General features: G+C 39.9%; 2 protein-coding genes across 5 annotated transcripts; both read left to right on the forward strand.

The window, feature by feature from the left end:
• The first annotated feature begins 472 nt into the window (after positions 1–472).
• On the forward strand, positions 473–13,664 carry brd2a (bromodomain containing 2a). Of its 4 annotated transcripts, none has more exons than XM_061741408.1 (12): positions 473–2,603; positions 5,152–5,449; positions 5,640–5,777; positions 5,940–6,090; positions 7,568–7,767; positions 7,878–8,378; positions 9,663–9,791; positions 9,901–10,092; positions 10,172–10,434; positions 10,546–10,865; positions 10,971–11,102; positions 11,806–13,664. In XM_061741408.1, the coding sequence occupies exons 1-12, from the start codon at positions 2,542–2,544 to the stop codon at positions 11,931–11,933; spliced, it is 2,514 nt and encodes an 837-aa protein (XP_061597392.1). In that variant the 5' UTR covers positions 473–2,541; the 3' UTR covers positions 11,934–13,664. The 4 variants fall into 4 exon arrangements, with proteins under 4 accessions (XP_061597392.1, XP_061597389.1, XP_061597390.1 ...); XM_061741405.1 differs by having other exon boundaries at positions 473–2,573; positions 10,546–10,874; XM_061741406.1 differs by having other exon boundaries at positions 473–2,573.
• An 824-nt stretch (positions 13,665–14,488) lies between these two features.
• Positions 14,489–24,244, forward strand: hsd17b8 (hydroxysteroid (17-beta) dehydrogenase 8). The gene is made up of 11 exons (XM_061741409.1): positions 14,489–14,689; positions 17,889–18,011; positions 20,052–20,174; positions 21,411–21,613; positions 21,701–21,817; positions 22,660–22,755; positions 22,992–23,077; positions 23,177–23,261; positions 23,730–23,772; positions 23,889–23,963; positions 24,046–24,244. Exons 1-11 carry the CDS (start codon positions 14,647–14,649, stop codon positions 24,063–24,065), a joined length of 1,014 nt encoding a protein of 337 aa, XP_061597393.1. The 5' UTR covers positions 14,489–14,646; the 3' UTR covers positions 24,066–24,244.
• The last annotated feature ends 2,311 nt before the right edge of the window (positions 24,245–26,555 follow it).

Consider the following 26,555-nt stretch of genomic DNA (forward strand, 5'->3'; position numbering starts at 1 on the left):
AAATTGGGTTATCACACAACAAATAATAGTGTCATACAGTTGTATTTCCTGCATGTAATTCTTAATATAAAAACAACCAAAACTAATAATAATATAATTATAGAACTATAATGAACTGATTGCGCACTAATTGTTTTTGGCAACTGTTAATGTCAGTTAGTGATTCAAAACCCTTTAAGACTTGTGTATTTTATTAAAGCAAGTCGTGTTATGCCAAGAAGCCAGTTTAAAGTGCATTACTGCAATGTGTCTGAAAACGGATCATATTCAAAAAAGCAAAAATAAATCTCCTCTCTTCCTGTTTTAATCGGAAACTAAACCCCAACAATTCTATTGCAATTGAATCCCACCTCCTTTTGGGGGACCTGGAAAGGCTGTCACATTTAGACTATTATTTGAAAAGAAAGGAAAGTACTGAGATCTGCCTCTTTCTTTCTGGGTGCCTTCACGGAGTACGCGCATGCGCAGTGTCCGTATCGCAACAGAAGACACTTGGACAGGAGAAAACAGACCTGGAGAAAACAGATATTTCTGTCGCCTCAGACAATCAAATATACCCGTCCCGAGAAGGAATATAGCGATTACAAACGGATGGAAATCGAGGATGAATGGAAATCAGCACAATCTTTAATACTAAAACGCGTCCCATCACGTGGTCAAACCTGACCAATCGGAATGAGCACAGTTCAATCTTCTTTGTTCGGATAATTTACCATTTTGTTCCTCAAATATGGACTCGATGTCGTATGCATATTGAAAATGTGGATATAGACGTGGCGCTCTGAGACGAAGGATGAATCGTGGATATATTATGTGGCTCTTTTTGAGAAATGCCACGTGTTCAAGTTTCATTACATAGCACTCAGGCTTTTTTGGTCACGTGACTCCCCTCCCCCATGCAGTTCAGGCTTTTTTGGTCACGTGACTCCCCTCCCCCATCAGCTCCGGGAAGAAGGCGGACATGTTTGAGGGAAATGTGCTGCTTAAAAAGTACCGAGCTGGAAGACCAGAAGAATATTGGAAGAAAGGTTTTCGCATTACTGAAGGGATTTACACGTGGAAATTTGAATCTATTTTAAATTTCAGGACTTTGATGTCTAACTTTTTTTTTTTTTTTTTTACTTGTCTTTGTTTTGGATAATTTAATTTTCTTATGGAGTCATTTTGATTTAACTGTGTGTTAATAACGCACAATTATAAACATTGTAGTAGTTAAAAAAAAACATTGTGTTGTTGATTAGGTCATTTCTTGTTATTTTTGAGTGACATTGTAGGCATTTGTAACCTTGGTGTGGGGGATGGGCTCAAGTGATTAGGTAACTGCTCTATACCTTTAGTTTTTCAGCTTTTTCCCTCTTCTTTTATACGATTTTGCGTTTTTATTTAATTCAGAGAATATTTCTGTGCGATGTCTTTAGTGTGTGGTTTTTAAAAACCATTGTAAGGTCAGGCATTGTATAATTATCTTTCACTGTTAGAAAATATAAGTCTTAGCTGCTGTAATCTGCATTTAATGGTGTAATTTCTTATCATTTTGAATGGTTCTTAGAGGGCTTTTAATGTAAGCTGAGAACAGTTAAGGAAAGTGCTGTGTCATTCAGGGGATGGTAAGCTGGTGTGAGTATAACATTTTGGACTTGTGTTGTGTTGTCAGTGTTTATGACGGTTCTATCTTAAACCATTCGATTCAACGCTTGATTCTAATCTATTATATGAAGCCCAGACTGGAACTGGTTCACCACTGAGGGTCATGGAGGCCTTGTAGTCCTTGGTGTTGTAAAAACGTAGTCTTAACCATTTTGCAGATTATTTTATTGTTATATAGTTTCTGTAAACTGAAAATGGCTCGTTTTGCATGTTTTGCTCCTCGTTTGGTCTATTTGTGGCTGAAATGTGGATGCAACGCAGATGTGTCTCATTTCTCCAAGATGGCGGCCGTGGCGCTTTTCTAGAAGAAAGAAATGCGGATGTGCTTAGCGGGGGAGAGGCGATTTTCATGGCCGCGCGTAAGGACCAATCATCTTCTTGGTATTCAGAGTGGAAGCCCGCGTTACAACCGTTTCGACCAACCGCCTTCGCCGCCTTGCACACGTTGACGTAATATAATATGATACAGGGAAGGGTGGCTTCTATTCTCTCCCTCGTTGTGACGTGTTTCACGTCGCAGCCAATCACAGGCGGCCCATCTGTTATGGCGACTCCTCCCGACCAATGGCATTGCGCGGTCTCCTTGACTGACAGATTAAAGGGGCGAGTAGGTTGTCTTTGAAGGTTGTTTGCGGAGCTTCGGCATTCAGTGGGCGTGGCGAGTTTGACAGACATCCGCGACAGCCAATCAAAACCAAGTGGGCGGGGACACACCGGGGTCGTCCACCCAATGAGGCGGACGGTAGGTCTATAAAAGAACGGGTGTCGGCTCTCGGTCGCCATTTCAACGAAGTAGCGTGAGAGATCCTTTCTGTGGCGGGAGCGAGGACACTGACGACCGGACACGGATCCTGGTTCTGAGTGTCGCTAAAAACAGAATCCGGATCCATCCTCATGGATATGGCTGTCAACCCGCCTCTTGACAGGTATCTACCGGTAAAATTGACTCTCAGCTTGCCATCGGTGGGGATATTTTTAAAATTATCTTGAATTTCCCCCCCCTCCCGCTGTATATCGATACTGACAGACTGTATATACTGTAATACGCTTGGAAGTCAGTGATGGACGCTCGATATACTGAAGGGACGCGTTGGAGTCGGTACAATCTTAGAGATTCACGTATATGAGATATTATATTTTATTTATTTATTTATTTTTTTCTATTTCTCTTTCGGTTGAGCCAGCTACGACTGTTGGCGCTACCGGCGCCATCTTCGGAGAGTCTCTCCCGCAGCGAGCCCGGTAGTCGGCCATAGCTCTGCTGGCTGCTCGCTACAGTTACGGTCGTCAATCCGTCATAATTTCACTCAAAACCAAAGTGTCTTCTAGAAAGAGTGTTTGTTTTTTTTTTCTCCACGGGTGCATAAGTAAGAATGTGTTTTATATTTAGTATACAATATAATAATTCATGGAAAACTTGTTTAGGTCCGAAGTAGAGGCAGAATTGTTGCAGAAGCTGGAGAGACTGGAGCAGCTCGTCCATGCAACACGGGCTTTTTACCGGTTTGTTATGGTAGCCATGTGGTGGTTCGGGCTTGTGTTGATCAACCGGTGCAGATGCATGTTTGTAGAAGCTGTAGCAGCTGTAGCACAAACGGATTATTTATGTGTATTACTGGGACAGATGAAGCAGGTAAATTGTGAACTGTTTACATTTAAAGACATGGGTGAGCACATGAACTCCAGGTGTTGTTGCTTCAGTCTGTTGCCTTGGTTACGGTGCTCAGTGTCACTCAACTCAGACTCGCGCCCATTATCAAAAGTTTTATTTTGTGTAATTTTAGTTTTTTTTTCTTTCTCCTGTACTCTTTATTTCAGTTTTTATTAAATGCATATTTTTAGACATTAATGGGATACTCCCTCTTTTTTTTCCCCAGTTTAAGTTCACAGCTAACTTTTTTTGTTTTAGCCTTATTTTTGCCGTTTTTCCTCAGCATCTTTTGTGAATGATTCATTTTTTTAATATAATAAAGTACACTAACTGTCTAAATATGTTTCCAAACCTTGTGTCATTCAGTGCCTTTTGGGGTTTAAAACAATTTATTGAATTTTTTTGTTCAAAGTTGTAACTAGCAATTATTTTATTTAAAAAAAAAAATTGAATATTAAATGCTTTTAAAAAAAACTTTTTCTGGCCTTAAGTGGTCCTTTTTTAGTTTCCATTTGGGATTTTATTTAATTTACTTTGATGAAAGTAGAACTTTTTTACTTCAAGAAGCCTCAATTTTACCCACAACATTTTTAAATGCTAAATGCATTTGCTCACAGGATGCAATATATATTAAATATGAAATATATAACACACATGGGAAAGAAGCAGATGCTCCTGGTTGTTTTTGCAGGTGCTGCGTCATTAAAAGGTGGAGGTGAAGCATGGCCTTTTAGGATTGCTGGTCATGGAGTACTCTGGATTTTGACAATGCCACAAGTATCTTAATATTTGGTGGATTTGCATATTATTTACAATTATCTAGACTAAAATGTATAACTAATATTAGACCAGTTTGGATTTATTTTAGCTATTTTGACTTTTGTATTCTGACTGGAGCTCTAATTCCCAGGAGGGATAAGTAGTGTTTTAGCGTGATCTGATGTGGAGGCACCATGGTAAGTGAGGTTGGAAGTCTGTTTACAAGATAAAACAGGCTTTGCTGCAATAACATGCACTCATCATAAAATGTGGGGATGGATTTTAAATTGATAAAGAGCTGGGGGGGGGCTTAATTTTTGACATCAGTCATTGCACTACAACATCCTGCATAGCAAATGTCTTGCCTGTAAGCCATGTGGCAAGGTGGTGTAAACTTTAATAAACACCGGAAGAAGTTATGGTAGATGCTTGTAATGCATCGGTGGGAGTGCCTGGATATCGTTGAGTCATAACTGTAACTTTGGAGCTAAAACTCCACCCACAGAGGGCTTTTTTTCCCCCTCTCCAAAGAAGTGGGGGTGGAGTCTGTGATAGTAAGGGGAGGAAGTGGTGGATAAGCCTGTTCTTCCAGGCCTGGGAGTGCTGATTTGGCACTAGAGCGCTGTGACTGCTGAGTAACGTATAGATGTGTCTGTCTGGGAAGGGGTTTGCTTTTAACCGTGTGACTTGAGTGCAGTCGGGTAAAAACAGTTTTTTTCCAGTATATTGAGATTACATGTGGCGTGTTCCTGGTGAACTAATAATCATCTTGAATAATATCAATTCAAGCAAAGTTATGTTAATGTTTTCTACCTAATAAGGACATTTTTTTTTTTTTTTTTTTTTAAACAAAAATGTTAGGGTTTTATATAGTACGCGTGTAATATGTTTTTATTATCTACAAATAAACACAATTTAAAGATGCACTTGAGAGACCAACTGATGGTGTTTGATCAGTGGTTTTGGAGTAATTTGATTATTAAGATGGTAGGGAGTTTAGGTGATGAACTTTGGTGAGAAACACAAACTATCCAGATGTTGGTGCTGGTTCCTACCAAAATACTTCAACTGATTTTCAACTGTATTCTCCACAGCTCTCATCTTGGGCTTGAGGTTGGCTTTATGGGTGTCACGATGGACCAGAGCACAGCTGGAAAGCGCATCCGAAAACCCTCACTGCTCTATGAAGACTTTGAAAGTTCTGCCATCCCCCCTCTCACTCAGATCGTCCCATCGGGACCCCCGCAGCCGCCAGTGAAAGACCCCAACCGACACGGAAGGATGACCAACCAACTTCAGTTCCTACAGAAAATTGTGTTCAAGTCTTTGTGGAGGCACCACTTTGCTTGGCCTTTCCATGAACCCGTGGATGCTGTCAAGCTCAGCCTGCCTGTGAGTGTTTACCCCAATGATATTCAGTCTAGGTCTTGCATATTTAGACTTGACTTGACTTTATTTCATAAAACCATTTGCTGTTCAGGGTTAGATGGTGATGCAAAACCTGACTTGGGTTTACAACATTTTGTTTGTACATTTGGATGTCATCCCCTAAAATGTTTTTTTATCTTCTTTTTGTTACCAGGACTATCATAAAATCATAAAACAGCCTATGGATATGGGCACTATTAAGAAGAGATTAGAGAATAATTACTACCGCAGTGCCAGTGAGTGCATGCAGGACTTCAACACAATGTTTACCAACTGCTACATTTATAACAAGGTAAGTTTGAGTTACCACGTAAGAGGGTTTCCCAGCTCCTTACTGTTATGTATAGTTTCAGTAGCTCCTGGCTCTGTGACGTCCCACACATCGACCCCTTCACATTCTGATTTCTGAAGACTCCAGTTTATAACAGTTTTGTCCTAATCGCTTTCTTTCCAGCCAACTGATGACATAGTACTGATGGCTCAGTCTCTGGAGAAGGCGTTCCTGCAGAAAGTGGCTCAGATGCCTCAAGACGAGTTGGAGCTTCCACCCCCGCCTCCACGAAGCAAGCAAGCAAAGTCTGCAAAAAAAGGAAAAAATAATGCAGGTGAGCCAGCACACACTTATTAAGGCTTAAAAAATTGCACATAACCAGAGGTGGGTAGAGTAGCCAAAAATTGTACTCAAGTAAAAGTACTGTTACTTCAGAATGATATGACTCAAGTAGAAGTAAAAAGTAGTCATCCAAATAATTACTTGAGTAAAAGTACTTGGTGAAAAAACTACTCAAGTACTGAGTAACTGTTGAGTAACGTCTGAAGTACAAAATAATCATCTTCAGGCAAATTAAATCAATAAAATAAATAAAAAATAGCTAAATTAATCTTAAAGTAAATTCAAGTACTTTAATAAATAATAAAATAATAACAGAATAAAAATAAATAAATTAAGCACGAGTAGCACAAAATTTCAAGCCTTTGTACTTTTCTTTTTTAACCAGGCAGAACTAGAACAAGCCCATGAACTCATAGAAACTCTGTGTGTGTTTGAGTCTGTGTAAATGTGACAAAACATGCAAAAACAAACATTTTTCCCAAAGAATCACCCAGTGATGTCATGAGATTGACGCGTATGCGGATAAAAGGGATAAAAGTAAAATAACAAGCTCAATGTAGCCTAATGTAGCGGAGTAAGAGGAACAGTTTCTCCTTCACAAATCTACTCAAGTAAAAGTAAAAAGTATTGTGATTCAAAACTACTCCTAAAAGTACAAAATTTCTCAAAACTTACTCAAGTAAAAGTAACGGAGTAAATGTAACTTGTTACTACCCAGCTCTGGGCATCACGTTACATCATACCAATCCAAACACGTCATGAATCCTCTTCCCTCCCCTCAACTCGGCCTCAGGCACCGGGGAAGCAACGACACCCCTCAGATTTACACCGTCCAGTTAAACATGAGGAACTGTCTCATCTAAAAACACCTCGCGATGACCCAGACAGGAACATCCAAGAACCGCTATTCAAAACCACCAAGTAGGAGGCAGATTCCCTAATAAAACAAGTGTTTTACTGCAACATCTATCCAACAACATCCAGGGACAGTTTCTCCTGCAGGAGGTCAAAGGAGGTAAAACTCTGGAGGAACCAGGATGATTCTTGGTATTGAAGTAAAAGGAATTAGGATGAGAGCTCCTCTGAGGTTATTTCCTCCAGGAAAAATGTTGAATGCTGTGGATTTTTCCCAAAGAATAACTCAGTGATGTCATGAGATTGACGCGTACGTGGATAAAAGGGATAAAAGAAAAGTAACAGCTCAACGTAGCCTAATGTAGCGGAGTAAGAGGAACAGTTTCTTCTTCACAAATCTACTCAAGTAAAAGTAAAAAGTATAGTGATTCAAAACTACTCCTAAAAGTGCAAAATTTCCCAAAACACACTCAAGAAAATGTAACGGAGTAAATGTAACTCGTTACTACCCACCTCTGCACATAACACATGTGTCCATATGGGATAAAATAATATAAGAACTATTATTTGACTCTTTTTCTATACATCTGTCTCACATTCTTGCTGTCTCCCAGTCTCAGGAGGAGTGACAACAGCTCATCAAGTCCCAGCTGTCTCCCAGTCGGTGTACTCTCCCCCCACTCCGGAAACACCCGACTCTGTTCTCTCCACCCCCCCACAGACTATTTTGGCCAAGTGTGTTACTCCCACCCTTTCAAGTGACCAGGGCATCCCTGGACTCACAGGCATGCCCCACACTCAGCCTACAGCTAAGGTAATGCTTGATTTCTCTGTGCCGTTGGTACTCACAAGTTTGACTTGGTTGACTGAAGACCACAGATGAAGCAGACTGTGACGGGCGCTCTCTTCATCTTCTACTTGTAGAAAAAAGGTGTGAAGCGGAAAGCTGACACAACCACTCCGACCACTGTAGCCATGCCCATTGTGAGCACCATGGGTGTGAGCGGGATCGGCCTGGGGATGGTGGGAGGACACGACTCTCCGCTCACGCTCACCTCCCTGGGGGTGGACCACAACGCCAGTCTGGTTCTGAACCAAGCCCTCAGCCACGGCATGGGCATGGGCATGGGCGGAGGAGCCATGATGATGGGCACCAACGCAGCAGCGGCGAACCGGAGAGGAGTGAGCGGACGACCCATCAAGCCCCCGAAGAAAGACTTGCCTGACTCCATTCTGCCCACGCCGGTCCGCCGGAGCAAGCTCAGCCCCCAGCTGCGTTACTGCAGCGGGGTCCTGAAGGACCTGCTGTCCAAGAAGCACGCAGCGTACGCCTGGCCCTTTTACAAGCCCGTGGATGCCATGTCCCTCGGCCTTCACGACTACCACGACATCATCAAGCAGCCCATGGACCTCAGCACCATCAAGGTACTTGTTGTAGGAGCTACACAACATCAGAATCAGAATCATCTTTATTGGCCAGGTTCGAACATTGTCCAACAAGGAATTTGACTCCAGTAGTTTTGCTCTTTGTGATGAAATAAAATAAACAATAAAACAAAGATACAGAATAAACAGTATAAACATTTAAGGTGCAGCAGTTTGAGGTAGAGAGAGAAAAGAAAAGAAAAAGGGACAGCTCTGAATAAAAATAAACATAACCTATTTACAATTTTACAGGGCAATTATACAAAAAATATACAAAAGATTATACAAATTATACAAAGAATACACAGTGAGGGGTGCAGCAGAGTGAGGCAGACATGGTTGTCAAGGAAAGGTGCTAGATCCGAGTGGGCAAACACAAGACCGGGTGTTTAGTTATCGCATGACTTACTTACTTTAAAACAGTGGTTCTCAAATGGGGGTACGCGTACCCCTGGGGGTACGTGAGATTTTAAAATATACATATATTTAAAAAGTAGCATCCATGCAAAAATCCTTTAAAAATAAATATTTCATAAATTCAATTTTATTTGTATAGTGTCTAATACAACAGATGTTGTCTCTAGACGCTTTCCAGAGATCAAGAACATGAACATAAACATAAACCCCTGAGCAATTATTATATAAACAATGGCAGGTAAAAACTCCCTTAGTGGGAGAAAAGCCTTAAGCCAAACAGTGGCAAGAAAAACTCCCCTTTAGGAGGGAAGAAACCTTGAGCAGGACCAGGCTCATAAGGGGGGACCTTCCTGCCGAAGGCCAGACTGGGGGAGTCAGGGACGTCAGCAGCACAGCAGGCAGGTGGAAGCAGCAGCGGGATGACCAGAGGTGGGGGGGGGGGCGTCAGGAGCACACAGCAGGCAGGTGGAAATAAATAAATAATTGAGGAAAATATAAGTCTAAATTCATAAAATGAATTTTATCTTCAGGAGTAGGCTATTTAACTTATTATCCTAAAACCCTAGAGTATCCCCCACACCAGGATGGTTCCACCTAACCTGTCAAATGCCACCTGGCTTCACCTGTCAATCACTTGGACCAACGATGGAGTCGTGGTTGAAGCATAGCAGCAATATTTTTATGTTTAATAAATCAGTTACTGATGGCACAGTGCTCTGTTTTAGGTCTTTTTTTTTTTTTGCGCTGGTTAGGGGGTACTTGGCTGAAAAAATATTTCACAGGGGGTACATCACTGAAAAAAGGTTGAGGACCACTGCTTTAAAAGATCAAATATTGTTGTCTAAAGTTGTCATTTTCTTGTTTTAGCGGAAGATGGACGGCAGGGAGTACTGTGACGCACATCTGTTTTCTGCTGACGTCAGACTAATGTTCTCCAACTGCTACAAGTACAACCCCCCCGATCACGATGTGGTTGCCATGGCCAGAAAACTCCAGGTACGTTACTTATTTCAGTGATGACGTTTATAACTGTCGCAAATATATTTATCTCGTCAATCCAGATCCTTCTTGTTCTTACGATGGTTGGTCCACACTGTTTCTTTAGGACGTCTTTGAGTTCTGCTTCGCTAAAATGCCAGATGAGACCCCGGCACCACCAAGCTCCTCCTCTTCCTCCTCCTCCTCTTCGTCCTCGTCCGAGAGCGAGCTCAGCAGCGAGAGCGAAGAGAGCGAAAGCAGCCCGAGCTCGGACTCTGAGGAGGAGCGGGCGAACCGACTGGCAGAGCTGCAGGAGCAGGTTCGTACTTTACTCTGAAGAGCAGCAGCCTGGTCGTTTAGGTTATTGGAGGTACTAATGATGCATCATCTCTTTTCAGCTCAAAGCTGTGCATGAGCAGCTCACTGCTCTGTCCCAGGGTCCCATAGTTAAACCCAAAAAAAAGAAAGAGAAGAAGGACAAGAAAAAGAAGAAAAAAGTAGAAAAAGAGAAGCATCGGAGGATAGAGGAGGACTTGATGCCTATCAAACCACCCAAGACTCCCAAAATGTCCAAACCCCCAAAACCCAAGAACAACCGACCAGTGAACTGTCCCACCATGCCGGTTAAAAAGGCCCAGAACAAGAAAAACAATAAGAGCAAGTGAGTACTGACACCTACTGGACGGTTTTGGGAACTGAAAGTGTGTTTTGTGCAATACTTGAATATCTGTTAAATGTTTTTAAAATCTCCAATCTACCTCTTCTCCGTCAGGTCCAAAAAGGCTGCCATGATGTTCAACATGCCCCAGCCGATGCACGATCCCATCGTGGGCCATTTCGACTCGGATGAAGAGGAGGACACGGCGCCAATGTCGTACGACGAGAAGCGCCAGCTCAGCCTGGACATCAACAAGCTGCCCGGCGAGAAGCTGGGCCGCGTCGTGTACATCATCCAATCCCGCGAGCCTTCGTTGCGAGATACAAACCCCGAGGAGATTGAGATCGACTTCGAGACGTTGAAGCCGTCGACTCTGAGGGAGCTGGAGAGATACGTCATGACATGTTTGAGGAAGAAACCGCGAAAACCATACGGTGAGAGTTGTAAGTGCTGATGTCTTTATCTATATGTTGCATCAGTCTCAGATCTCCTGTTGTCTCGCTGCACCGGCTTATTTGAAATGTCTTTCTTTTCAAAAGCGATGAGTAAAAAGAACAGCGCCGGCAAGTCGCGGGAAGAGCTCGCTCTGGAAAAGCAGCTGGAGTTGGAGAGAAGACTGATGGATGTCAGTGGTCAGCTGAACTCTGGGAAGAAGCCTCCAAAGAACAAACGTAAGTCCTCCATGCTAACGACAACCTGGAAGTAAAACACTATAAAATACTGAACTAGTGTGTGTAGATATTAGAAGGCAGTTATATTTTGCACCATGTGTGCAGCTGTAGCATTTGTGTAGATGTTTCAAATGAAAATGCAACATTTTGAATAGGGCTGGGTATCGATTCAAATGTCAAGAATCGATTCGATTCCGATTCTTAATATTCAGAATCGATTATCATGATTCGATCCGATATTGATTTGGCTTAGTGTAATTTAAAATGTTTTTTGAGCTGTTGCCTGAATTATATGACTGTAAAATAACTAGTGAAATAATAATTTCACAATAATTATTGTGAAATAACTAAGAAATAAATAACTCAAACAGGCCTTTCAATATCCATTTAAAGTGCAAAAAAGAAAGAAATTGCAACAGTTCATGCAGTAAACAAATCATTTTAGCGTATCTAATTTATTCTGTCACCACGCACACGTATTGCCATGAAGCACCTGGCATTTTTCAGAAGTGTCATGACAAACTGTGTCCGACTACTGGGATTAAAGTTCACCTGGCGAAAATGATGAAAACATTTTTTTTTTTTTAAATCGATCTTTAAGAATCGATTTTTAGGAATTAATATGAGAATCGATTTAGAATCGGAAAATCGATTTTTTTCAACACAGGCCTAATTTTAAAACTGTACTTTGTGTTTTCTGTAGCTGAGAAACCTGCATCAGAGATCCACACCCAACCCTCGCGTCTCAGCGCCAGCAGCTCCTCTTCGGACTCCTCTTCATCATCCTCCTCGTCGTCCTCCTCGGACACGAGCGAGTCCGACTCTGGCTGAGAAGCGACCGGTTTTCCCACGTAGAAGAGTTCTTGTGTCCCTGGGTGTTGTTCTCCCCCCAGGTTGGAGCGAACTGTTGCACAGCTGCTGCTGGTGGAGCTGCTGGACGGATCAGACGTGACCAGCAGAACCGGCCCGACACGTGTCGTCAAAGCAAGAAAGAGAGATGGGGGTGCCCTCTCTGCGCTCAGCTTGTTCATCCAGTCCCGTAGAAAGCAGCGGAGGGACGTGATGGAGCAGACCGCCGACGGCATCGCGTTGCCGTCGGTGGGCGGAGCGAGGGAAGCTCCATCTCATGCAAATAAAGATTGATGCATATGTTGGAGGGTTAAGGGTGCTAGTGCCAGAATCTGTCATTTCTGGAGATTTTTTCCCTTCTTACCATGCTTTCTGTCTTTATGCTGTATAGATTGTACAGTTGTATAAAAATCTATTTTTTCTTTTATAAAGAAGCATTTTATGGCCCTTATTTATTCCCTCATTCTGGGAAAGATTGAACTGGCGTGGGCAGAGTTGTGTGTTTAGTTTTTTTTCGAAGTCACGTTGAGGGGAGGTTTGTTTTGTATGTACGAATGTATTAGTATGAATGTGTCGCGTATGTGTCTGCATGCGTGAGATCCGGCACCACAAGTGCGTCCTTGTAAAGTTCCTCATAGTTTTGATGCAGACGCTGAGAATCGCTCTGCACGCAGAAGCACCTTGTTTGGGTAGAAAACAGAATGCATGCAATACAGAGGAGCTGACGGACATGTTCCCTTCACTGCATCCTCGTGTCCTCGTGGGCTTGTTGGAAAGGCTCGGCCGCTGTACAGAGACGTCATCGTTACCGTTTCTACGTAGCTATTTCTGTTTTCATGTTGGCAGTTTTTGTTTTTTTCCATCCATTACATGTTCTCTGTAAACATGTTGCTTTTGTTTTCTTTCCTTTTTTTTTTAAACTTCTTTGACCAATCTGCTAATAAATTATGAGGACGTGTCTTGTCCAGTTGCCTGTGCCCAACTAACATCTCGGTTCTTTTGGTTTCTTTATAAAATGTCTGAGTTACAAGAAAATTGTTTCATGTTTTTTTTAATGTTTGAGTCAAACATGAAGTAGTTTGGTTTTTAACTAGTCTAAAGTTAAACTGCTTTGTCTTGGAAAAAAGAATTGGAGGCCTTTGACATCTGTGGCAGCTGAAAGTTTTAGTTTTTTCCTTAGGTTTTAAGTTTACGTATGTGTGTAATTCACATTGGTAAGAACAGGTTTGACGTTATCAGCTGGGAGGCGTTTCTCTCCCGTTGCCACCGTCTTAAAGGTGGAAACACCGAAGTGGCAATGGCTCGTAAAATTTTGGCATTCAGTTGATGGTTTAATGCAATAATGATGCACTGATTTGTTTTAGAGGGACTACTAAAAAACTTACAGATTTTAGCTTTGTTTTCTTGTTTTTGATATCAGCTGTGGGATGAGTTTTAGAGCTACAAATTATTTATTTAGAAGGACATTTGAAATATCTTGTTTCATGACATTAAAAGTACAAAGGTATGTAATCAGTCTATGAAATATGCACAGATAAAATGTCGGGACTGTGGAGTTCGTTTTTTCACGATTTCAGTCTGCTTTCATTACAATCTGGGTTATTTTTTTCCCTTCACAGTTGGTCTTACTCCTTCGTCAGATATCTAAATGCCTCTGTGCTGGTTTCATCTGAACATCTGTACATAAATAAAGTGAGACATGTTCATCTTTGACTTTGAGTACCTTTCATTTACAGATGTAATGATGTTAGATGAGCACTACTTGAAATCCCCCAATTTAGGAGTTTCTTTTAATTTAAATATTGTGTATTTTAATTGAAAAAGAACAATATAGCTACATAAACTCAATTTTTGAAAAACAACCATGATAAATCATTACTCTGGGCTTGATCACCATCGTTGGTGCTTTTATTGTAACCTGGTATCTCTGCTGCAGTATTAACTCACACACTAGCTTCATTTTCTCACCTTTCTTATAAGAACTTTAAACATACTGGAAAGAAAAGACAAACATTTAATTTTCACAGAAAATCAGATGAAGTCAGAAGCAGCAGTTTCAGTTCTTGCCAAATACACAAACACCAACTAAAAAAGAAAGAAATAGTCCCTCAGTTTATTTCTGCTTATGCTCCTGCAAACAACTAATTTTCGTGTTTTTATGGAAGTATAACATTCTTGTTAATACACATAACTACGGTGTCTGTCGCCCTCTAGTGGCCAAAGATCAGTATTGCTTGATACATCACTTCTTCCCTTTTTCTATAATTCGACTGATCACAAATGTTTTCTGTTGTTTTATGTGTTTTTATATTTTGATTGTTGTACGGCGATCTTGGGTGCCAAAAGAGGCACCAAACAAATAAAATGTATTATTATTATTATGTCAAAAGTTAGTTTTTCATGAATTTCAAGTCTGCACGAAACAAGTGAGCAGATATAAAAGCCCAACTCGAAGACAATTAAGTACACCCCATATCAATAACAGCAAATAACGCAACACGTTTAAGATAATTTTGGAACAATTAAATGCAGAAAACGTGTCTTTATTAACGTGAACACCTGTTAAAACTAAATAACCAACAGAAACGTGCAGCGTTCATTCTTCTTCTGTAAAGCGCAGGGAGCTTTACGAGTGAAGCGGCGTCTCCTGCGCCCTCTGGCGTTGAAACGGAGAACTACAACAACACAGATAAACATGGCGACTTCCAGGCTCCTATCAAGGTTGACGCTCGTCACTGGTTAGTTTCTAGGTTACATTAAGGATTTGATCGTAGGTAGATAAACACAGTTACGGAGTTTCCTTCCAGGGAATGCTATTTAAAAAAACGTTTTGTTAATTGTGTAAAAGCAATAGTATGAACCATGATCGATACTTTAACTCAGTAAAACGAGTGAAACATGAACTTCTGGACTCCTGAAGTTACAAAGTTCTGGTTTATGAGTTATTTAACTCCACGTGACAAAGTTACTGGTTTTGCTTTAGCTGGATAAAACCTAAACTAGATCAGAGTGTGCACGAAAAGTTTATTTAACCTTAACATCTCTTTCAGGACATATTTTAAAAATTTCAACATTTATTTTACTACATTAATTGAGGTTGACTCGACAATGGTAAAGTAAACAGCGCCGCCTGTTGTAATAAAACAGTCCTGCAACTGCTCTGACTGCATCCAGATGTGTCAATACGAGATGCAGTTACAGGCAGAGCCGGATTAAATAAATGGACTACACTAGGCAGACTGTGATTTTTGGGCCCCCCTCCATCGATGTTATTTATGAAATCTTAAACTTACCAAAGTTACTAATAAAACTTAATTCACATTTTACATAACATAGTCATAGTCAAGACGGTTCTTTGTATTCCAAAATAAGTCATGTGTTGTATATTAAACAGTCTATCAGACTATTTTTAGATTTTTATTATTTATACGTTATTACAATGCTCTATTAAATGCTATTAAATTATCCTTATCTTATCGATTGTGAGCATTTTGCAGAAAATCTTAATTAAATGTGTTGATTAAATTGAATAGTTAAATAAGAAGTAAAATCTACAAAGACCAATACAATTTGCAGTAAGACAAAGTGTGCTGTAGTATGTATGTCTGTATGTGTATATGTATGTATGTGTATGTGTATGGGGGGGGCCCTCGCGCGCTCGCTGCGCTCACGCGCGCGAAATTTTTGGGTTTTTCGGGTCGGATCGGGTGTTTATATGCGCAATTTTAACTCTCCAATTAGCAAAATACTGGATACCTTCCCCTGCCTCATCATCATCTCTTGCCTCGACGCGGGGCCCCACGGCTGCTTGAGACCCGGGCGGATCGGGGATTTTTGTAACAAATTTATCAAACGTGCCTTTCAGAGAGGCATTAAACTCTTCCATTTTCTTTAGTTTTTTTCTTTTTTCATCCCCTGATGGAAATTTCCTGAATCTGTCTCGTTCTCTCGACATTGTGTGACAGTTTGTTCCAACTCCACCCGTCTGGATCAGAGCAGCTTGTGTCTGCGCTTGGTCTGATCAGTTGTATTGAACAACAGACACGCGTCATCATTGCACATATATTTATTGATATGCACAGACTAGTACATATTTGTAGGTCTGTCTGTAGGTCTGTAATGGAACGTGACTGTTGATATTTATAAGGAAAAAAAAAAAATAGGGGAAAAAAAAAAACGGCCCATAGCGCCAGGCCCCTTGGGGCGCCAGGCCCCGTGTAGTAATGATGCACATATATATATGCCTTAGTTTTTTACCGGCATGTTATCAACCATTAATATGTGTGCAGACAAAAAAAAAAAAAAAAAAAAAAAAAAAAAAAATTTTTTTTTTTTTTTTTTTTTTGTCCCTCTGTCTGGGCCCCCCCCCTGTCGGGCCCTAGGCACGTGCCTAGTCTGCCTTTGCGTTAATCCGGCTCTGGTTACAGGTATTTCAGTAAGAGCTTTCTTTTTTTTCTTTTTGCAGAGACGAGAATACACGTTGGAAAGCCAGGATAAAAGATAACTGGGATTAAGATAAGATAAGATAAGATATCCTTTATTTTCTCCCTCAGTGGGGAAACTTATTTTTGTTGTCAGCAGTACACTTAGTACACTTAGCACACACATGCAGGGGAGGGGTAAAAAGACTGAAAAGTCAGAAATAAAAAATATATACAAAATATGTATAATCACAGAATATGAACAGTATATAAAGTTGGTTGAAAGAAGAAACGGTGCAGAGAAAGCAGGTGGAGTGTTGTGAGGTAGACTGGCAGATTGGCAGATATTGCACATCTTATATTATTGCACATCTTATTGTATATTACATTTACACATTCTTCCTTTATACATGGTCTCTTCATTATGCTACTTTTTGTTTTAGGGGGAAATTAAAGTACAATTTGTGGTAGATTGCAAGCACAATTTTTTTAAATCATTCTGAAATCTCTGACCATCTCAGGGTCTGCTGTCTACATCTGTTTCTGTCTGTGTCATTCTTGTATTGCACCAGTTAGCTGTTGTGTCTGTCTCTCTCCTTTCTATGTTTTTACTTCTCTCTATCTGTTCTCTTTTCCTGCTCTGCTCAGCTGGCCCTCGGCAGGAGGTTCCCCCCTTATGATCCTGGTCCTGCTTTAGGTTTCTTTTCTCCTAAAGGGGAGTTTTTCTCGCCACTGTCTGGCTTCAGGTTTTCTCCCACTAAGGGAGTTTTTACCCGCCAGAGTTCATGTTATGTTTATGTAATAATTGCTCGGGGGTTTATGTTCTGGGTCTCTGAAAAACGCCTAGAGACAGCTTCTGTTTTAATAGACGTTATATAAATAAAATTGAATTGAAATGATTTATTTAGATTATCCACCTCTAAAATGTTACACTCTGGACTGAAATCTATGTAAATAGATGAACAAAATAGCAAAGAACTCTATGTCCATGACTACACTACGATTATCATGTGCTAATGTATCAAGGATTCAAGGATTCAAGGATTTTTTATCGTCTTTCCAGCACGTTAGACATGACAGAACAAAATTGGTTTCCCTGGTCCCAGAGCAAGGCCCAAACAAAAGAAAAAAAGAAAAGTATATACACTGCACCTTGTTAATAAATGCTGGTTTTAATTTATAACACCAGTATAATGGTTGCACTTGGTACCAAGGGAAATAAACACAACTCCAACTGTGACTTTTAGATAAAAGTTCAAAACCTCAATGAATTTTCAAAGTTAAAAAGACTTATCTGATTTTTATTTTTGTTTATTTTTTATTTTTGTTAGAAGTGGAAGGTTCTAACAAAAATAAAAATAAAAATCAAACCCATTTCAATAAAAGCAGATAACGCAAAACATTTAAGATAATTTTGGAACAATTAAATACAGAAAACCTGTCTTTATTAACGTGAAAACCTGTTAAAAATGAATAACCAACAGAAACGTGCAGCGTTAATTCTTCTTCTGTAAAGCGCAGGGAGCTTTACGAGTGAAGCGGCGTCTCCTGCGCCCTCTGGCGGTGAAACGGAGAACTACAACAACACAAATAAACATGGCGACTTCCAGGCTCCTATCAAGGTTGACGCTCGTCACTGGTTAGTTTCTAGGTTACATTAAGGATTTGATCGTAGGTAGATAAACACAGTCACCGAGTTTCCTTCCAGGGAATGCTATTTAAAAAAATGTTTTGTTAATTGTGTAAAAGCAATAGTATGAACCATGATCAATACTTTAACTCAGTAAAACGAGTGAAACATGAACTTCTGGACTCCTGAAGTTATAAAGTTCTGGTTTATGAGTTATTTAACTCCACGTGACAAAGTTACTGGTTTTGCTTTAGCTGGATAAAACCTAAACTAGATCAGAGTGTGCACGAAAAGTTTATTTAACCTTAACATCTCTTTCAGAACATATTTTAAAAATTTCAACATTTATTTTACTACATTAATTGAGGTTGACTCGACCATAGTAAAGTAAACAGCGCCGCCTGTTGTAATAAAACGGTCCTGCATCTGCTCTGACTGCATCCAGATGTGTCAATACCAGCTGCAATTACAGGTATTTCAGTAAGAGCTCTTTCTTTTTTCTTTTTTTTTCTTTGCAGAGACGAAAATACACGTTGGAAAGCCAGGATAAAAGATAACTGGGATTAAGATAAGATAAGATAAGATAAGATATCCTTTATTTTCTCCCTCGGTGGGGAAACTTATTTTTGTTGTCAGCAGTACACTTAGCACACACATGCAGGGGAGGGGTAAAAAGACTGAAAAGTCAGAAATAAAAAATATATACAAAATAAAAAAATATATACAAAATATGTATGATCACAGAATATGAACAGTATATACAGTTGGTTGAAAGAAGAAACGGTGCAGAGAAAGCAGGTGGAGTGTTGTGAGGTAGACTGGCAGATTGGCAGATATTGCACATCTTATATTATTGCACATCTTATTGTATATTACATTTACACACTCTTCCTTTATACACGGTCTCTTCATTATGCTACTTTTTGTTTTGGGGGGAAATTAAAGTACAATTTGTGGTAGATTGCAAGCACAAATTTGTTAAATCATTCTGAAATCTGAAATCTCTGACCATCTCAGGGTCTGCTGTCTACATCTGTTTCTGTCTGTGTCATTCTTGTATTGCACCAGTTAGCCGTTGTGTCTGTCTCTCTCCTTTCTATGTTTTTCATTCTCTCTATCTGTTCTCTTTTCCTGCTCTGCTCAGCTGGCCTACGGCAGGAGGGTTCCCCCTTATGGTCCAGGTTCTGCTCTAGGTTTCTTCCCTCCTAAAGGGGAGTTTTTCTCGCCACTGTCTGGCTTCAGGTTTTCTCCCACTAAGGGAGTTTTTACCCGCCAGAGTTTATGTTATGTTTATGTTATAATTGCTCGGGGGTCATGTTCTGGGTCTCTGAAAAGCGCCTAGAGACGGCTTCTGTTTTAATAGACGTTATACAAATAAAATTGAATTGAAATGATTTATTTAAATTATCCACTTCTAAAATGTTACACTTTGGACAGAAAACTATGTAAATAGATGAACAAAATAACAAGGATCTCTATGTCCATGACTACACTACGATTATCAGGTGATAATGTTTCAAGGATTCAAGGATTCAAGGATTTTTTATTGTCATTCCGGCACATGTTAGACATGACAGAACAAAATTGGTTTCCCTGGTCCCAGAGCAAGCCCCAAACAAAAAAAAAGAAAAGTATATACACTGCACCGTGTTAATAAATGCTGGTTTTAATTTATAACACCAGTATAATGGTTATAACACCAGTATAATGGTTGCACTTGGTGCCAAGGGAAATAAACACAACTCCAACTGTGACTTTTAGATAAAAGTTCAAAACCTCAATTCATTTTCAAAGTTAAAAAGACTTCTTTGCTTTTTATTTTTGTTTATTTTTTATTTTTGTTAGAAGTGGAAGGTTCTAACAAAAATAAAAATAAAAATAAAACCCATATCAATAACAGCAGATAACGCAAAACATTTAATAATATAGTTTTTAATTTATAATAATTTTGGAACAATTAAATACAGAAAACCTGTCTTTATTAACGTGAAAACCTGTTAAAAATGAATAACCAACAGAAACGTGCAGCGTTATTCTTCTTCTGTCAAGCGCAGGGAGCTTTACGAGTGAAGCGGCGTCTCCTGCGCCCTCTGGCGGTGAAACGGAGAACTACAACAACACAGATAAACATGGCGACTTCCAGGCTCCTATCAAGGTTGACGCTCGTCACTGGTTAGTTTCTAGGTTACATTAAGGATTTGATCGTAGATAGATAAACACTGTCACCGAGTTTCCTTCCAGGGAATGCTATTTAAAAAAATGTTTTGTTAATTGTGTAAAAGCAATAGTATGAACCATGATCGATACTTTAACTCAGTAAAACGAGTGAAACATGAACTTCTGGACTCCTGAAGTTACAAAGTTCTGGTTTAAGAGTTATTTAACTCCACGTGACAAAGTTACTGGTTTTGCTTTAGCTGGATAAAACCTAAACTAGATCAGAGTGTGCACGAAAAGTTACTTTAACCTTAACATCTCATTCAGGGCATGTTTTAAAAATGTCAACATTTATTTTACAACATTAATTGCGGTTGACTCGACAATGGTAAAGTAAACAGCGCTGCCTGTGGGAAGAAAGCGGTCCTGCATCTGCTCTGACTACGGTACATCCAGATGTGTCAATACGAGCTGTATTTACACGTATTTCAGTAAGAGCTCTTTCTTTTTTTCTTTTTTTTTGTGTAGACGACCATACACGTAGGAAAGCCAGGATAAAAGACAACAGGGATTATGTATTACATTTCCACACTCTTCCTTTATACACGGTCTCTTCATTATGCTGCTTTTTGTTTTTGGGGAAATTAAAGTACAGTTTGTGGTAGATTGCAAGCATAAACTTGTTAAATCATTCTCAATCATTCAAATCTGAAATCTCTGACCACCTCGCTGTCTACTGTCTACACCTACACTGCAACTTGTTAATAAATGCTGGTGGTAATTTATATCACCAGTATAATGGTTATAACACCGGTATTATGGTTAAACTTGGTGCAAAGGGAAATAAACACAACTCCAACTGTGACTTTTAGATAAAAGTTCAAAACCTCAACTAATTTTCACAGTTAAAAATACTTCTTTGCTTTTTATTATTATTTTTGTTAGAACCTTCATTATTTATATATTTATTCTTCCAGTTCCAAATCCAGTTTACAGGAGGTCCCTTTGTGATTACAATCATTAATGTTGATTAAGTGATTCAGCTGTATATGAGCATTAATTATTGTTTAATTTGACCTGATAATGTTTGCTCATAGTTGGAGAACTGTATCTACTTCTTTTTATTTTCTTTTTATTCTTTATTGATTCTCTTTGTGTCAAAAAGGTCCCACAACCTCTTCCTTGTGACGTTGTTAATTCCTAAATTCAAGTATGATTTCAAGCAGTGACTGTACCCTCCTCTCTTGGCAGGAGGAGGCAGTGGGATCGGACGGGCGGTGTGTCAGCGCCTGGCCTCCGAGGGCGCGTCGGTGGTGGTCGCTGACATCAGCGAGGAGTCTAGTAATGAGACGCTACGGGGCCTGCCGGGTGACCTCAGAGGGCAGGTGCACATGGCGGCTGCGGTGGACGTGTCATCAAAGGAGAGCGTTAAGAAGCTGGTGACAAGTATACAGGTGTGGAAGGACAGCTGGGATCCTGCTGGGAGCCGTTCACGTCCTCTTTCTTCTCTTTCTTTACCTTGAACTCGCTTCTCTCTGCAGACTCATTACTTCCAGCCTCCGTCGGTGTGTGTGCATGCAGCGGGCATCACGCAGGACGACTTCCTGCTCAGCATGGAGGAGGAGGTTTTTGACCGAGTCGTCCAAGTGAACCTGAAGGTAACTGAAAGGCTACATAACAAACTCAATTTTTGAAAAACAACCATGATAAATCATTACTCTGGGCTTGATTGGTTGGTGCTTTTATTGTAACCTGGTATCTCTGCTGCAGTATTAACTCACACTAGCTTCATTTTCTCACCTTTCTTATTAGAACTTTAAACATACTGGAAAGAAAAGACAAACATTTAATTCTGACAGAAAATCAGATGAAGTCCGAAGCAGAAGTTTCAGTTCTTGCCAAATACACAAACACCAACTAAAAAAGAAAGAAATAACCCCTGAGCTTATTTCTGATTATGTTCCTGCAAACAACACATTTTCGTGTTTTTATGGAAGTATAATATTCTTGTTGTTGATTTTAATACACATAACTACGGTGTCTGTCGCCCTCTAGTGGTCAAAGATCAGCATTGCTTGATACATCACTTCTTCCCTTTTTCTATAATTCGACTAATCACAAATGTTTTCTGTTGTTTCATATGTGTTTTTATATTTTGATTGTTGTACGGCGATCTTGGGTGCCAAAAGAGGCACCTAACAAATAAAATGTATTATTATTATTATGTCAAAAGAGTTCGTTTTTCATGAATTTCAAGTCTGCACGAAACAAGTGAGCAGATATAAAAGCCCAACTCGAAGACAATTAAGTACACCCCATATCAATAACAGCAAATAACGCAACACGTTTAAGATAATTGGGATCCTGCTGGGAGCCGTTCACGTCCTCTTTCTTCTCTTTCTTGAGCCAAACATCCGTGTGACACAAACACATTTAACATTTGCAACCGTTAACAGACTAATTTTTCACATTAAGTGACGGATAATTTTTTGTCTTTCAGGGTTCGTTCCTGGTCGCTCAGGCTGTCGCTCAGGCTCTGGTGGCCGCTGGAGCAACAAAAGGATCCATCATTACTGTGGGCAGCATTGTGGGAAAGGTGAGATGCCAGCTGCTGTTCCGGGTTTGTGCCTTTTTCCCTCTCATTTTCAGTTAAGCTGTAAAAAACCAGTATGAGTTACATTTAGAGGTTTTCTTTTGTTGTTTAAAACGTGAACTTGTTATCGTTTCTCCTCAAAATGTAAAGGGACAAAATAGAGAGAATCCAGACAACAGCAGAGCAGGCGTTTCACCTCCTGTTCTGTGTCCTTGTGTTTGTGCGGATCACGTCTGCAGGTGGGAAATCTGGGACAAGCAAATTACAGTGCCTCTAAAGCTGGAGTTGAGGGTCTGACCAGGACGGCTGCCAAAGAGCTCAGCAGGTGAGAAGAGCCTGAGGTTTACCCGCAGGAATAAACTGAGGCACATGGAACTGATAAGATGAGAAGGATTTCTTTTTTTTCCCCCGTCTCTCTTTCCAGGTTTGGGATCCGCTGCAACTGTGTGTTGCCGGGTTTCATATCGACTCCAATGACGGATAAGATCCCAGACAAGGTCCTTAGCAAGGTACTGCACAAAAGTTATGTGCACGTCATCTGTCGCCAGTGAAACCTCATCAGTGAGAATGAATTCAAACATAAATTAAATTATGATTTAACTTAGAAAAGCAATATGTGGAAATTACTGAATACAGTACAATATTTATAATCACTAAGTATGTAAAAACGTCTATTTGTGGGCCTCTTTTGATTAAAATAGAACTACACTGACATTCACAATTATGGTTTTATTTCCTTTTCTCCATCAGTAAACACCTAAACATCTAAAAACAGGGTTAACCTGAAAAATGATAAAAGTTATGCAGAAATCAAAATAAAACAAATAATCCTTTTTGGTTTGATTCCACAGATCTGAAAGAATTATTATTATTATTTTTAATTTAAACTTCGACAGTCTCGATGAAGTTCTCGCTCATCCTCCGCAGTTCCTCTATAACGTTCCTCTATAACGTTTCTTGTGTTTTACTGGTTTCAGATTAAGTCCCTGGTGCCTCTAGGAAGGATGGGGGATCCCGAGGGTCAGTTACGGTGTTTCATAACTCTGATTTAGTTTAATTTAACTGAGGAATCCAGGATTTGACTGTCAGATTTCAGGCTGCCATGGTGAGATTATTTTTCTCTGTCTGTCCCCCAGAGGTCGCTGATGTTTGTGCCTTTCTAGCCTCAGACGACTCTCGATACGTGACAGGAGCCAGCATCGAAGTGACAGGTTTGTGAAAACTGCACCTTTCATAGAAGTGTTGCATCCATGTAAATCCCACTGAGAGTATTGTAACTTCTGCTTCTGTCAGGCGGGCTTTTCATTGGTTAAAGCAGCTGCATCGAAGAGGACCAGGAGTTTTCTAATAATCTATGTAGATGTTTGAAATATCTCCCTATAGGTGTTATTTGATCATAATTGTGGTAAATCATGTTGTAAATCTGTACAAACACAGAATATGAAAGTAATTTTGAAAGGAATTTCTGATTAAAAAAAAGGATTTAATCCATCTTGATGATGACTTGGTTTTCTGTTGTTTGTGAGCAACTGGATGTTAAACCAGCTACTCCACATCTACCCAGATACTACCAACGCTGCCGGGACGTCATCTTTCCCGGAATCAGTGATCTTCTTTGCGTGCGGGTTAATTATTAACAGGCTGCAAAACTTTAATTATTTATTTGTTGCTTTTAAAAGGATGCTTGTCTTCTCACAGCTTCCACTTTAAGGTCAACCATATCTTATGAAGTGAGTTAAAGGTTATTTGAAAGTGGATTTAATAACCAGATGCTGAAAAAATAATCTAAAAAGCTTTGAAACAGTTTGCTGTCTCTCCTGAAATCCGTTCATGTCTGATTTTTTTTTTTAATGATCCGATTGTGTCAGTGGTTGTTCACATTAGTAATTTAAATGTGTCTTATATACGTAAGACTTGTTGTGAACAGGCTCCTGTTTTGAAGAGACCCCCATGTGCAGAAAGGTTGAAATAATTCACTCAAAGGCAGCTGTAAACAAATGAGTTTTTAACTTTGATTTAAAGGATTCTGATTCTGGGGACACAGAGCAGACCTGAACCAGAACACCTGAGAAGTCTGGATGGTTGTTATGGCAGCAAAACGTATCTGAAGTATTTTGGTCTTAAACCATTCAGTGATTTATAAACCAATAGAAGTATTTTAAAGTCTATTCTCTGAGGTACAGGGAGTGATGTGGTCCACTTCCTTAGTTCTGGTTAGAACCCGGGCAGCAGCGTTTGGATCAGCTGTAACTGTCTGATTGACTTTTTAGGCCGACCTTTGAAGACACTGTTGCAGTAATCAATACGACTGAAGATAAACGCATGGATGAGTTTTTCAAGATCCTGGAGATGTTGTTCAGGTCATTGAAGGACGACTTCGTAACTGTTAATGTGTCTCTGAAGGTTCAGGTATGAGTCCATGACTACGACCAGTTTCAGGCCTCATCAGTAGCTCTAATGTTTCATGCTTCTACCGAACTCTCGTATGGGCTCATTGTCTCCTGGTGATATTGTAATGTAAAGTTGTGTGTCATCATGGTTACGGTAACCTATAGTGTTGTTTATTAGGATCTGATTTAGCAGAAGCATGTAGATGTTAAACAGACGTCTAGGATAGAAATAGACATCTAGGATCGGGTCCTGGGATGGAAACTTGGGGAACCCCACATGTAATATTTTTGATTCTGATGTAAAGTTACCTATTGACACAAAGTAGTCCCTGTCCTCAGTCAAGTACTGAGCCTGAAAGTCCAATCCAATTTTCCAGGCGCTCTAGTAATATATTGTGGTCAATGGTGTCGAATTCTGTGCTGCAGTCCAATGATAGCAGCTCTGTGGTTCTTCCACAGTCTGTATTTATGTGGATGTCATTAAACACCTTGACGAGGGCACGAAAACCGGACTGGAAGATGTCAAAGCGGTCAGTTGGTCAGAGTTAAGAAGGTATTTAGCTGTTGAACACACAGTTTTTTCAATAACCTTGCTGATGAATGGAAGATCTGAGATGGGTCTGAAATGTTGCACACTTTCCAGATTGTTCTTTTTCAACAGTGGTGTGATGACTGAGTCTTCAAGGTCTTCAACGTCTGGGGGGGGCAACACGTGACAAAAGGGATGAGATTTATATTTGAATCAGATCAGATGCCATGACGGGTAAAACCTTCTTGAAGAGCTGGGGGTAAATATCGAGACAACAGGAGGACGAGTTTAGCTGTTCCATAATATCCTCCAGGTTTTTGCAGTTAAAATTGTGTAATTGTGTCCAAATTGGTTTTGATTGGAAACAGCACTGTTGCTGGACTTGATATTAATGAACTGCTTTTCTAATCTTCTGGATTTTCTCAGTAAAGAAGTTGTCAAATTGATCGCAGGTCCTTGTAGAGTGGAGATGAGATGCTGCTGATTCAGGACGGGTTTGTTCACCGGTCCAGAGCAGAAAACAAGACACGACTGTTATTGATGTTTTTGTTGATGATTTCAGAAAAGAAGGATTCCCTAAACAAAGATACTGCTGCATGTTTGTATGATTTCTACTGATGTTTTTGTGCTCTGGGAGTTATGACTTTTTATAATAATTATAAGTCATTATAATAATTAAAAATGTTAACCATCGCTATGTGTGGAGCGATGTCAGATACATGTGTAGATTGTATGAGTTGTGGACTGGGATGTGGCTGACTTTACTGAAACAGATATCATCCAAAAGAAAAAGAAAAAAACACCAATGCAGAATCACAATATTAATCACATACTAGTAACATCAAAGGCGAATTAAATCTGATAGTTCAGATGAAGGAAAACTA

Source organism: Cololabis saira, chromosome 15 (genome assembly GCF_033807715.1).
Source record: "Cololabis saira isolate AMF1-May2022 chromosome 15, fColSai1.1, whole genome shotgun sequence".
Lineage (NCBI taxonomy): Eukaryota > Metazoa > Chordata > Actinopteri > Beloniformes > Belonidae > Cololabis > Cololabis saira.